The 12,533-nt window shown below is 37.5% G+C and overlaps 1 protein-coding gene across 2 annotated transcripts in view; it reads right to left on the reverse strand.

The window, feature by feature from the left end:
- Positions 1-11,604, reverse strand: part of LOC100818893 (protein MON2 homolog) — a 31,677-nt gene extending 20,073 nt beyond the window's left edge. For both annotated transcript variants that reach the window (XM_006589112.3, XM_006589111.3), the window contains exons 1-14: positions 11,391-11,604; positions 10,727-10,912; positions 10,396-10,485; positions 6,376-6,449; positions 5,990-6,145; positions 5,578-5,698; positions 5,308-5,363; positions 4,959-5,013; positions 4,792-4,848; positions 4,577-4,678; positions 4,201-4,281; positions 4,047-4,099; positions 1,549-1,618; positions 1,231-1,294 (exon numbers count right to left, since the gene is read on the reverse strand). In XM_006589112.3, coding sequence (XP_006589175.1) covers positions 1,231-1,294; positions 1,549-1,618; positions 4,047-4,099; positions 4,201-4,281; positions 4,577-4,678; positions 4,792-4,848; positions 4,959-5,013; positions 5,308-5,363; positions 5,578-5,698; positions 5,990-6,145; positions 6,376-6,449; positions 10,396-10,485; positions 10,727-10,912; positions 11,391-11,495 — 1,270 coding nt within the window. In that variant the 5' untranslated portion in view covers positions 11,496-11,604. The remainder of the gene's footprint in view (positions 1-1,230; positions 1,295-1,548; positions 1,619-4,046; positions 4,100-4,200; positions 4,282-4,576; positions 4,679-4,791; positions 4,849-4,958; positions 5,014-5,307; positions 5,364-5,577; positions 5,699-5,989; positions 6,146-6,375; positions 6,450-10,395; positions 10,486-10,726; positions 10,913-11,390) is intronic.
- Between the last annotated feature and the right edge of the window lie 929 nt (positions 11,605-12,533).

Genomic DNA, 12,533 nt, shown 5'->3' on the forward strand with positions numbered 1-12,533 from the left:
CAGGAGGAATAACATCTCATTCTTGAGTCATTTAAATACCACCAAGTCCCATATCACTGCTAAACTTAAATAACCACAAAGATTAACTATTAAGTAAAGACAAGACTTCTGGTAACTTTCAAGAAGGTTTAGTAATAGCACAGAAGTATATTACAAACTATCAACCTTATCAGATATACTATGGCATACACATTAATATTTCTTTTATGGTGACTTTGAAGATCAATTCTAATTAACATCAAGGAAAATTTGAGGGTTAGTAAAAAAATAGCCTGATTAACATCAATAGACATTTCTCTCTTGTTTTCCTTCTTGGGAGCCACCTCCGTCATGGAGGAGCCTTGCCATGGGAAAAAGAATGGAGGTGTTGACCAGCAAGGGAGCCCCATTGATGCCGTGAACCTATGGAGTTGTGGGGTGTAAAAGAAAATAAAACTTATTAATAGTAGCAGTTAAAAACCGCCACCATGTTAAAAGCACTTATTTTAAATGTGTTTAGTAGTGATCAAAATTGGCAGAAAGTGTTAGCACTGTTTGGGATTTAACAAAGATATGATGAAAGGACAACATTCGCAACATTTTGAAAAGTGGGAGGCAAAAAAAAGTTGGTGGCAAAATGTGCAATTAAGCCCTTTTGTTTAGGAGAATTTTTTTTCCTCATCACTCTTCACAATTCTTTCTCTTAGTAAACTTGTACATTTACACGAAAATAATTTCAGCAAATTAAACTTGCCTAAAGGCATCTAGATGTGATCTCTGAATCATTAGGTCGAATAGGTGCTGGTAGTTTGATTAATTTTTCAAAAAAAAAATCAAAAGAATGGAAAGAGAATACAGAAATAGAGGAAAGAGCATCATCTTTGAAGATGCCAAACAATAAACAATACAGGGCAGAAAATATACAACACCAGCACATAAGAGCTATCAGCTAAAATGTGTTTAAGATATGAGAAACCACAACTCTAAAATAAAATAAAACCTAAGGAGCAGAAAAATCTAAGAGTTGGCATAATATCTTGCAAGCATTTTATGGAAACAGGAAATGATTTTAATAAAGTATCAACCAAAATAACGAGATAAACCTATCAATGGGATTGGTTTCAGACTTCCTACTCTGAGTTCAATATGAAACACTAGCTAAATAAGGGCATCAAAACAAATATTTGACTTTGAAAAAGAGATATAGATATCAAAATTGTTCTTCTTTAACCTAAACACGAAAATTAATACCTTTGGCTTTGCTACTAAACATTCCAGCAACAGCTGCCAGGCTCTCCTCACTTGATTCTTGAACCTACAGAATCATTTAAAGTCTCTTCTAACCATAAAATTTATAGACAAAAGACAGAAACCCCCACCCCAAGTATATGCATGCTATGTAACAGCTGGAAGAAAAGATACATTAATTAAAGTCAACTGAAGAAAGTGGCAATATTCAAAGTAAAACACAGTTATGCCATTCAATTTTTTCTTTATAATTTGTACCATGACCAAAAACATGACTCAGAAGTCAGAAATGAATGGAAGCATATGCAGTTAAAATCATACCTGTACATTTGAAACAACCCTAGCAAGAGCTTTGACCATTCCCTCCACAACATTTGTATTCTTGGGGTGCCTATGATGCCAATAGATACCAGCAATGAATACATAATATTGAACTTAGGTGATTTTCTTGCAATCCATATATCTATATTACACTAAAATTTGTCAAATACTACAATTATAAACACAGTAAGCATGGCTTCATCAATGCAAAATTAGTAATTGAAAAGGTTTGGATATGGTACCAAACTTCTACACATTTGCACAGGACCACATGGCCAGGACTAACTCGAAATTTCAGGACAACTCGTGTAAGAAAACACAATTAAAGATTTACTAATGCCGTAGTACTGATTACTCAATATATTATAATCCTATCTGGAAGTTTCATATGACTAAAGATTCCTATATCCATCTTTCACTAATAAATTCTTGATAAGTGATGAACTGCCAATCACTGGGCCTCCAATTTGGCATTTTGCGCTTACCGTAGAAGGAATAAAGGGAGGGTCAGGGTAGAAATGGTAATGAGTTGAATGGCAGAGGAAGATTCTGTTGTGAAGGGCCAGAGGGTCTAACCGAATGCACACATGGCAGTGAGGTACTGGAACCATGGATTGGAATATGAGGGGTTGGGAGGGGAACATTGGAGCATCTGGGTGGCTTAAGCCATTCAGGCAGATGTAGAACATTGCTTCTCTGATTTTCTTCTTTCTCAATTCCATATTTGCCTCTTTATTTTCTGTTTCCTTTCATTTCTGATTAATACCAGAACCTATCAACATTGTCGGATTGTTTCATCAAGACAACAGCTACATAGTAGGCAAAAAGAGGGGGGCGGGGGGATGGGGTTGATGGTCACATGCATGGAAAGTCCTTAAATGACCAATTAATCTTATTTTCTACTGGTCAAAAATCAAAACTTATGTTCATTGGAAACTAAAAAGCAATCTTGGGCTAGTTTGTTTAAACTTAAAAAATAAATTTAAAAATTTGCTTCTTAAAAAAAGCATAGAACTGTTCTTTTAAGTATATTAGACAAATACATAAAAAAGAAAAACTGCTTATTTTATTAAGAAAAACACTTTAAAAAAATAATCTTAAACAAACGGACCCCTTATACCATCTGGAAGGTTAAGGAATAATTTAATATTTTCAAGTATACTAGAGGCAACAAAAAATCAATTAGTCTCCAGTCTGGGATTAAAAACTACCTCACTGAAGAGAAAATTCTGTCTTACCAAATACCAACCAGAGAAAACTCTTTGAAAGTCCCAAAAATACCTCAATTGTTATTCTGTAACAAAAAACTGAATCTTATTTCATGTTTCTTCATGCATTCAATATGACATGGTCCAATTCTTACAGTCAAACAGAACAAAAGAACTTAAATTAGTATACCAAAGAATCATATATTTCAGCCCATTTATCTTTTTTCAAAGATATAGCAATTTTATTTGAGAGAAAAGAGAGTTTGAATATCCAGATTCCAGAGGATACAGTAAACAATGATAGCAGCAGCAGCAGCAACAACAACAACAACAACAACAATAACAATAATATAGCATGTAGCCAGGCTGCCCAACCTCTCTGCATGTCAGAAATTGTAACTCCCTTAAAACATCCAATCATTCCCATGGGTAGAAGTAGAATACCAAACAAAAGCCAGACATATAATCTATCCCATAATGCCATAACAAGCATAGGGGCAAAGAGACAACCATAAAGACTGGACCCAAGCATTCAACTCCAGCCACATGCACCAAAGAATTGCATAAACAGCACTTTGCCATGAAAGGCTTCACAATGTGCATACCCTCATCTATGGCTTACACCCTTTTACTAAAGCTCTATCAGTTTTAACACAAACATGATGGGTATAGTTGTATTGTAAATTTTCCAAAGAATCCCTAATTCTATATAAATCTACTACAACAACTAAGCCTTTATCACTTGGTGGGATTGGCTACATAGATCACTTGGGGTATAGGTGTATTTTTAATCCTATCTTGTCATGTGAACCCAGTCATCCATCGTAACATTCTCATTTCTACAAAATTAATAAGCTAACTTTTTCGTTGGCTCTTCAACACCCAACATTGTCCCACATATAATATTACAGATCCTATAATTGTGTAGTAAATTTTTGTCCCATATATCACTACAGGTCTTATATAACTGTGCAGTAAACTTTTCCATTAAGCTTGAGTGTTACTTTTCTATCACATATCACGCTCAAATCAATTTTCCATTACTTCCATCTTGCTTGAATCTTGTGGTTGACATCACTCTTTATGTCCCTATTAATTCTATATAAATCTAATTCATTAAAATTTTCAATGGGACCAATAAGCAACAACGTTTAAGGTATCTGGGCGATGCTCATAAGACACACATACTAGTTGGTAAGAGCACAATAGTTATAAGGCATGCCAATATACCAATGGTTCCTGGCATTATGCACATCATCATTAAATTAAGAAGAAAAAAATTGAACTTACATATCAAAATTTTGGAAAAGAATCCGCAATGTCCGTGCCTCAACACAAAACCCCTACAAACCACCATTTCTGGTTGTTAGGTTAAAGACATACTGAGTAAATCAACAACTCACGAAAGAAAAATAAAAAGAATAATACAACATAACTACATTACCCTCAAAATCTCAAGAACAAGAATGCGATGCCATAATGGCAAATCAAGAAAAGTAACCTTCAGTAACATACTAAGAAAAACCTGAAAATTAGAAGAAAAATTTAGCATCTGCCAATTTTGTTGAGATGCAACAAAATTATAAAAGGGAACTGACACCAAAGATCAACATTAGGATGGTATCTTAGATTATTGACAAAGAATTAGCTCTCAGTTGGGAAGCAGTCTTTGCATGCATTATGCTTATTCTACATTACACCATACAATTACCAAATTTATCCCTCTCACTCAACCCAAAAGGGAAATCTGCACTGTCCATTTCCATAACTTAATTGGCATGAGCTGAGTGCCTAGATGGAAAAGGAAATAGGAAACTTACCTCACATTCAGTTATAAGGGAAGAACTGTAAAGTCTTATAATATGAGCAACTGAACGCAAGACCAAACGACGAAAGCTAGGTTCACCAGTTTCTCCTTCAAGCTAATTAACATATTAAAGAATTATGAAAGTATAATATTGCACTTCAAAAACAGGGAGAAGGAATCTCTGGTGAAACACCAGTGTCATACTACATGTTTCAGGGAATTAATTACCTCAGCATTGGTACGAAGTGAAGTCATAAGAAGTGAACAAATTTGCCGTCGTAAAGCCTGACATTTTGAACAAATATATCAAGATAAAAGAACAAAAGATATGCTGGTATAGTACGATTCAAGTAAAAACCAGCAACAGCATTCAGAATTACAATAGACATATTGACCTGTTCATAGGGTAACAATGTTCTGAAGACAGCCACATAATTGGACAAAATGAACCTGTAAAACATGTTTGGAATATTATGATGAAGATTGAAGAGCATTGCAAACTCATATGCAATTTCAGTAGAACAATTAAATAGAATTCACCATACTGGTGAAGCCAATTCAAAAGCATGGGATGATCTAATTTGTAGAATATATATGTCAATGTCCTTCACTTAAATGACATTTTAGCTTAAGAGAAAAAAGAATAAATCACCAACTACAGGTATCCCAATCAAATATCTGATTGCAAAGAATCTGCAAAATGACATGAACTAGTAAACCACACATTGCAAAAATATTTCTTACTCAAGAATATCAAGTGCAAATGTCCTCTGAAGAATATTGACACGTAACCAAATTGCCTGTAGAATAGATGGAGGTTAATGTCATCCAGTAAGAAATGGCATTTAATGAATATCAGAATCACCATTAATGATGTGAATAAAAAAAAATGAGAGCACCTAATGGGTTTCTAGATACCCAGAGACAAGAAATTCCAACAAAATGGATTTTTTTTTTTTTTTTTGAACTGCCCAACAAATAGTTCCAAATAAATAGTTCCAAATAAGCACATACAGATCCACCTGCGGCAAGAGATGTCAGGTCTTCAAGCAAGCGCAGTCCAAGTTTTCCAGTTTCAGTTAAAGTCTCCCTCATCACAGGGGGTCTTCCAGAAACGGACTCATGATCTAATGATCTGTGCATGATTATAAACACCATGAAAAAGTCATCATAATGGAATTGTAAACATCATGATCTAATGATCATAAACGTAAGTTCAAATCCTGAGAATTAAGAAGTCAACTTGAGGGGAGTTATAAGGTGGTCTGGTGGTTGGGGGGAGGGGCATAAGGGATAGAGTGATAAGGAGGTCTTGGGTTCGAATCCCCCCACTACCATAACATGTTAACTACTAACATTTGCCGATAAAAAACCAACTTGAGACAAAAGCATTAAGCAAGTTTCTATTAACAGGGGGGGAACATACTCAGACAAATTGATGCTACGGTTAACATCACCAGTAACTGAATTTGTCCGAGAGAGCTGACCTCCAAAACCAAATTTGCCAGTTGGAAGAGACTCAGCCAAAACTACATGATCAAAAATCAAGGCCACTGCTTGCCTGAAGGTAGCTGCTGCAGTACTGCAAAATAATTGCATAAGAACACATACAGATACAACAACAAAGCCTTATCCCACTAGGTGAGGTCGGCTAGATATATACATCACTAAAAGCATATAGCAACTGATGAAGGATATGATGTTAATATGGATAAAAGGTCACCATAGAGAAAAGTTAGCTGAATCACAATACACACACACACAGAGAGAGAGAGAGAGAGACAGACAGACAGACAGACAAAGAGATCTTACTTCCGCACACTATCAGAAGATCGAGTGTTTTCAAGAAGCCTGAGACAGATGCCAAGAGCTTGAGACATGGTATCCTGAAATTAACAACATACAATTATAACAAGTCAGACACATATTCAAAGTTAATTCCAGTCTATTTATCTTTCAGAAAAAAAAAATTGAAATTGAAATTGAACAGCACTAAGACAGCAATATAATAAAGCCACCCTCCCTGTCATTTTCTTTCAGTATTCACATAACAAATGGGGCAATTTGGCAGGAAGCTGCACCGCATAGTGTGTCCAACCCCCAATTTCTCAAAAGACCCAAGTGTATAAAAAATCTAACTTTAAAATCAAACTATCCATCTTTTGATAATGATGTAATATCATCATACTTTGTCTTTCTATTGACAGAAGCATACAGAATCAACACGAAAAAAAAAAAACAATTGATTACCATTTAGCCAACGGCTTAAATTGGGCAATTTCCGCAATAAATCTATTTTGATCATATTTCTGGTCCAGTCCTATCAGATTATAGCTAAGAATTTGTCCTTGGGATTGGGACAGGAGTTTGAAGATGCAATTTCCACTGCTAAAATGTGGCTTTAAGTGGCAGACAGTCTCTACCTGTGGCCCAAATTGCTATAGCCACTATAAATAATGGAATAGTATTTGAGTTGTATTTAGAGAAGGCACGTGATAGTGTAAGTGATAGCAACATGGCCCAATCATCACAGCCCAAGAGGAATACAAGGAGACCTCTCCACCTAAAGGACTTTGTCTGATTATGAAGGATTCGGCATTTAGTCAATTGAGCAGAATGACATGTCCTTAGTTTGTTACAACTACCAGTAGTAGCTAATATTCTCACAATCCTGAATAACTGTTATATTCCAATTCTGTTACTGATAGTGCAAATAGCCAATCATTTGGCCTTTGTACTTGTTTAAATATCACAATGAAGAGTAATGAAAGATAGTCAAGTATTTTTCCTCAATACTATTCTTTAGATTAGCTTGTTATCCTTAACAGTAGTATGGAAACCTAACAACTAGTCCAACCTGCCCACCATGACTGAACACAATACCAAAAAAACCACCACCGACCACCTTAAGGACGCCATCCTCTGCCTCGCCCATAGCCTCAACACCCTCACCAACCACCTCTCCGAATTTTCCCAGAAAGTTGAATCCATCTTGGATCGCCTTTCTACCATCAGTGTCACCTCCCCCACCCCATAGCGTGGCACTCCTTTCACCCCTCGTCCACCCTTTAAATTGGAAGTTCCCTATTTCGATGGCCATGACCCACTCAGTTGGATTTCAAAATCAACCAAGTCTTTGATTACCAAGGAACCCCCGACAATGATGTATCACCGTCGCATCCTTTTACATGGACGGTCCGACATTAAGCTGGTACCAGTGGATATACCACAACGGGTTCACCACGTCCTAGCCTACACTGTTACAAGGTCTGGAATCCTATTTTGCGCCCTCTTACTATGATGATCCACAGGGGGTGTTGTTCAAATTGATTCAACGCGGCACTGTCAACAAGTACTTGACTGAATTCGAGTGTCTGGCAAATCGCATCGTAGGCCTTGCTCCCATATTTCTTATGAGTTGCTTCACTTTCGACTTCACTTCCAAGATTTGACGCGAGGTTCAGGCACTGCAACCGAGTCTCTCCCTCAGGCTATAGCCTTAGCCAAGCTCCAAGAAGACAAGCTCAACGATCATCAACATCCCGTCCGCAACATGTCTTTGTTTTCATCCCCAACTCCAACTACCGTTAGTCCTCATTCGCCCTCTCCCTCGACGTCGAAGGTAGGCTTCAACCACCTTTCGTCAACGGAAATTACATCTCGTCACGAGCAGGGTTTATGCTACCACTACAACAAGAAATGGATTGTAGGGCATCGCTGTAAGGGCCACATTCTGCTCCTTATAGCTGATGATGATGATGGCCTTGAAACCCCAAGTGCCCTGATTCTGCTACTATTGAAACCACCCCTAACGAGGAGGCCCTGCCCACTCCACAGATCAGCATGAATGCCATGTTCGGCATGCCAACACTGGAGATGTTCCGCTTATATGGACAGATTGACGGCCACCGCATCACTATTCTAGTCGACGGCGGTAGTACCCACAATTTCATCCAGACGCAGGTTACCAAGTTCTTGAATCTCCCACTCCTCTCCACCTTCGCCTTACCCGTCAAGGTAGGTAATGGGTCTGTCTTACATTGCACTCATCTCTGTCCACAGAGTCCTCTTCTTCAGTCCCAAAGCTTTTCCATCGACCTCCCTATGAGGTGACTTTTGGCAAACCCCCTCCATCCATTCCACACTATTTGCTGGTTTCTTCTCTGATGGAGGCCGTCGACCACTCTACTCTCTACTCGTGAGGCGATTTGTGACCGTTTGAAGCGGAAATTATCCAAAGCACAGACTACCATGAAGCACTTTGCCGATAGCAAACGACGGGATGTGCAGCATAATGATGGTGACTGGGTTTATGTGAAACTCAAACCGTATCGCCAACTCTCAGTTGTTGGTGCTTATCATAAGCTTTCTAAACGATTTTATGGTCCTTTTCCAATTATGGAGAGTGTTGATGTTGTGCCCTACCACCTTCAACTTCCGGCTTCATCAGAGATTCATCCCGTTTTCCATTGTTCGCTGTTGAAACCTCACCACAGGGACATTCCCACTAAGATTGCCACCTTACCATCTAAAGCAAGGGACCATCACCCCATAATCGAACCCCTGACCTTGTTGGATTGGAAACTGGACCACTCCACTTCACCCCTTGACCAAACAGGTCTTGGTCCAATGGCTCGGTTTACAACCTAAAGATGCCACCTAGGAGGCTTGGGATGATTTATGCATTGTGAATCACCTTGAGGACAAGGTGTTTCCTCCAGAGGTGGGTATTGATAGCAACATGGCCCAATCATCACAGCCCAAGAGGAATACAAGGAGACCTCTCCATCTACAGGACTTTGTCTGATTATGAAGGATTCGGCATTTAGTCAATTGAGCAGAATGACGTGTCCTTAGTTTGTTACAACTACCAGTAGTAGCTAATATTCTCACAATCCTGAATAACTGTTATATTCCAATTCTGCTACTGATAGTGCGAATAGCCAATCATTTGGCCTTTGTACTTGTTTAAATATCATAATGATGAGTAATGAAAGACAGTCAAGTATTTTTCCTCAATAGTATTCTTTAGATTAGCTTGTTATCCTTACCAGTAGTATAGAAACCTAACAGTAAGTCAGTGGTTTTAGAATATAATAATGAACCACAAAGGTTTTCAACTTTTTCACATGCAAAATATACAATCTTCAGGGTCATTCCTGGAAACATTTTAGAGAGTCACAATCCTACAAGCCATATTTTAGTTCCTTCTAAGGTGAAGATAACCTAAAAGGAAAAAGTTGTTGTCTAGCCCACAATACTTACTAGATTTAACGCCAATGATCTATCAAATGCATGGAGACCACATAAAACCCTGTCCCAACATTTGTCTGGTATGGTTCTAGATTTTAGAAGCAAGCAACTACTTGTGTTAATATGATGAATTGGCTAAGCAGTTTTGGAACCAACTCTTTGCTGTTTCTGGATTCTGGAAGCTTTGGGATACCTTAGGAGGCTTACTGCCCAACATCAAGGTTTTGGAAAAGGCAAGGACTAAAAAAGGCTTTAGCAGCTGTGCTTGTTTTACTGGTGGTTGTCATCTTTGGTAGAAGTATAGTGCTATAATTTTTTTTGAAACAATGTTCTCATCCATTATATCCTGTAAGATAGATTCCTGTTTTCGATCTCCTTAGACCTTACAGATCAAAGCCAACAAGTCCATGTCACACTATATAATCATTATTTAGGTCTATTACATCTTATATTCAATAAGATCAATATATTATATTTAACAGAGTACAGTCAGCTTACCAGACAACTTCCAGGTCCAGCTAAAATACAGTTTATATACTGTAAACAATAAGACACATAGTTCGTGTAGATGAAACTTACCTCGTTTTCAGGGTGCAAACGTGATTGAAATATTATTGATATTGTTTGAAGGGTCTTGAGCTGAACACCCTCATCCACCATTTCAGCATGCTGCACAGGCCAGGGGACAAGAAAGAGAAAGATGGGTAGGTTATTGATGCATGAGTTAGCCTTCCCACTAGAATGAAACTAAAACATAATGTACTAGCTCTTGCATAAATCTAAAAAATTAAACCTAAACATAGAATTGAAGTAACAAGATTTGAAAGTCTCTATAACCAAATATAGTAAGGTCCAGCTGAATGTTTTTAAACCATCATATTTTCTAGCTGAACTGGTTATCTAAGCTTACATCTTTCAGTGTAGATAAAATCTCCGTCAGAGCGGATGGAGAAACAGCATCATGAGATATCAGTTTCTGCAGACACGAAAGTCCAATAATGCTAAGCTTCACCGTCCGCACCTCGCACGCCATCAAAAAGATTCGTAATATGTCATCATTGTGTGCAATTTCACTAGGACTTGACAATGTACGAAGCTGCAAGTGAATAATAAGAAGTGTAAAGAGTTTATAGTTGCCATTCTTTTATCTAGAAGATAAAATGAACAAAACGCACATACAAGTATCCTTCTAAAATTGCTTATTATCAGTATCGTTACACTTCTACATCTAACAGAATCAATTCACAACAGCGTCAAAGAATTTTCCGCCGCACACGCTTCCTTAGACATTGATCCGAGCATCAGTCAAAATTAAAAATAAAAAAAACACGTTCTCATTTTCCGAGTATCCAAGCATGAAGCATTGAGGTTACTTCAAACTAACTCCAACAGTTCAATCCAGTTACGCCATTTCAATAGTTGCGATGATCTACTAGCCTGTTACTGGAAATTGAAATCCATAGTCTCATTTTTCTTCCTTCCTTTAAAATCAGTTCCTATTTGCATAATCGAATCGCAATGCAACAGAATCTCGGAGGTGACAAAGAGCTAAAACCAGAATCAAAGATACTAACCTTGAGGATGGCGTGCTCTGCGCCGTCTTTAACAGCGGGATAGCGACGGCGAGCTTCGGCGGAGAGAGCGCGAAGGTCGGATTCCAAGACCGCCATGAAAGCCATCTCGGAATTGAGTCGATGGAGTGTGAAGACTCTTGTCACTCACTGTGATCGGTTGTTGTGAAGTTTCACCACACGGGGACGTAGATCTTGTGCTCGGGAGAGCCGCATAGATCCGCTACGCTTGAAAGACATGGATCGATGGAAAGACAAGGAGCTTTGGGCTAAGACATGTTCGAAGCCCGTTAAGGTTGTTGCTTCCTGCACCACACGTTTCACTACCTGTACTCCCACAATTTTAATATTCCCACATTTCCCTTCCCATATTGTAACTTCTTTCACCTTTTTTTCCTCCAAAAGAAAAATGTTACATGAACACCCAATATGTTATTTGATACCTAGAGAGAGGGAGAAAAATATAGGTATGATAGAATTTTTAATGTGATAGAAAGAGAGAAATAGACAAAAATAAAAGGTGTTTAAAATAAAGAGGTGTTTGTGTACCATCACTCTTCCCCCAAATTTCCCTACTACGAAAAGGAAAAAGTTTAATGAACACCCCAAACCCCTATGCAACACCTAGAAAGAAAGAAAAAAGTATAGGTATGAATGTGTTAATATTGTCATAAGAAGATAGAAATAGAGAAAAAATGAGAAGTGTTGATAGAGTATTTAAAATAATGAAATATTTGTATATCATTACTCCTGAAAAAATACTCATATCAATTAATACCCTCATATAATCAATATACTAAATATAGGTGTTTACATTAACTATTGAGTAGTTAGTAATTACTTGTTGCACAACAAATGCCATTATTTAGCATGTAAGAATGAAATACAATTCTCTCTTATCAAGCTTGTAACAACTAACAAGTCACTAATATAGGACTGTATGGTTAAAGATGGTTTAAAGGAATTAATTAATATTACATATACCAACAAGAAGCATTTATTTTTTGATAATCTATCACTTAGCAACTTCATAGTTAAGCGTGTTTGATTTTGAGTAGTTATGTGATGGGTGACCTTCTAAAAAGTTTTTCATAAAGCGTGTGACTGAGAATAAAGTATCCTAAAAAGTCTTGTGTTGATTTGTAG

Source organism: Glycine max, chromosome 10 (genome assembly GCF_000004515.6).
Source record: "Glycine max cultivar Williams 82 chromosome 10, Glycine_max_v4.0, whole genome shotgun sequence".
Classification (NCBI taxonomy): Eukaryota; Viridiplantae; Streptophyta; class Magnoliopsida; order Fabales; family Fabaceae; genus Glycine; species Glycine max.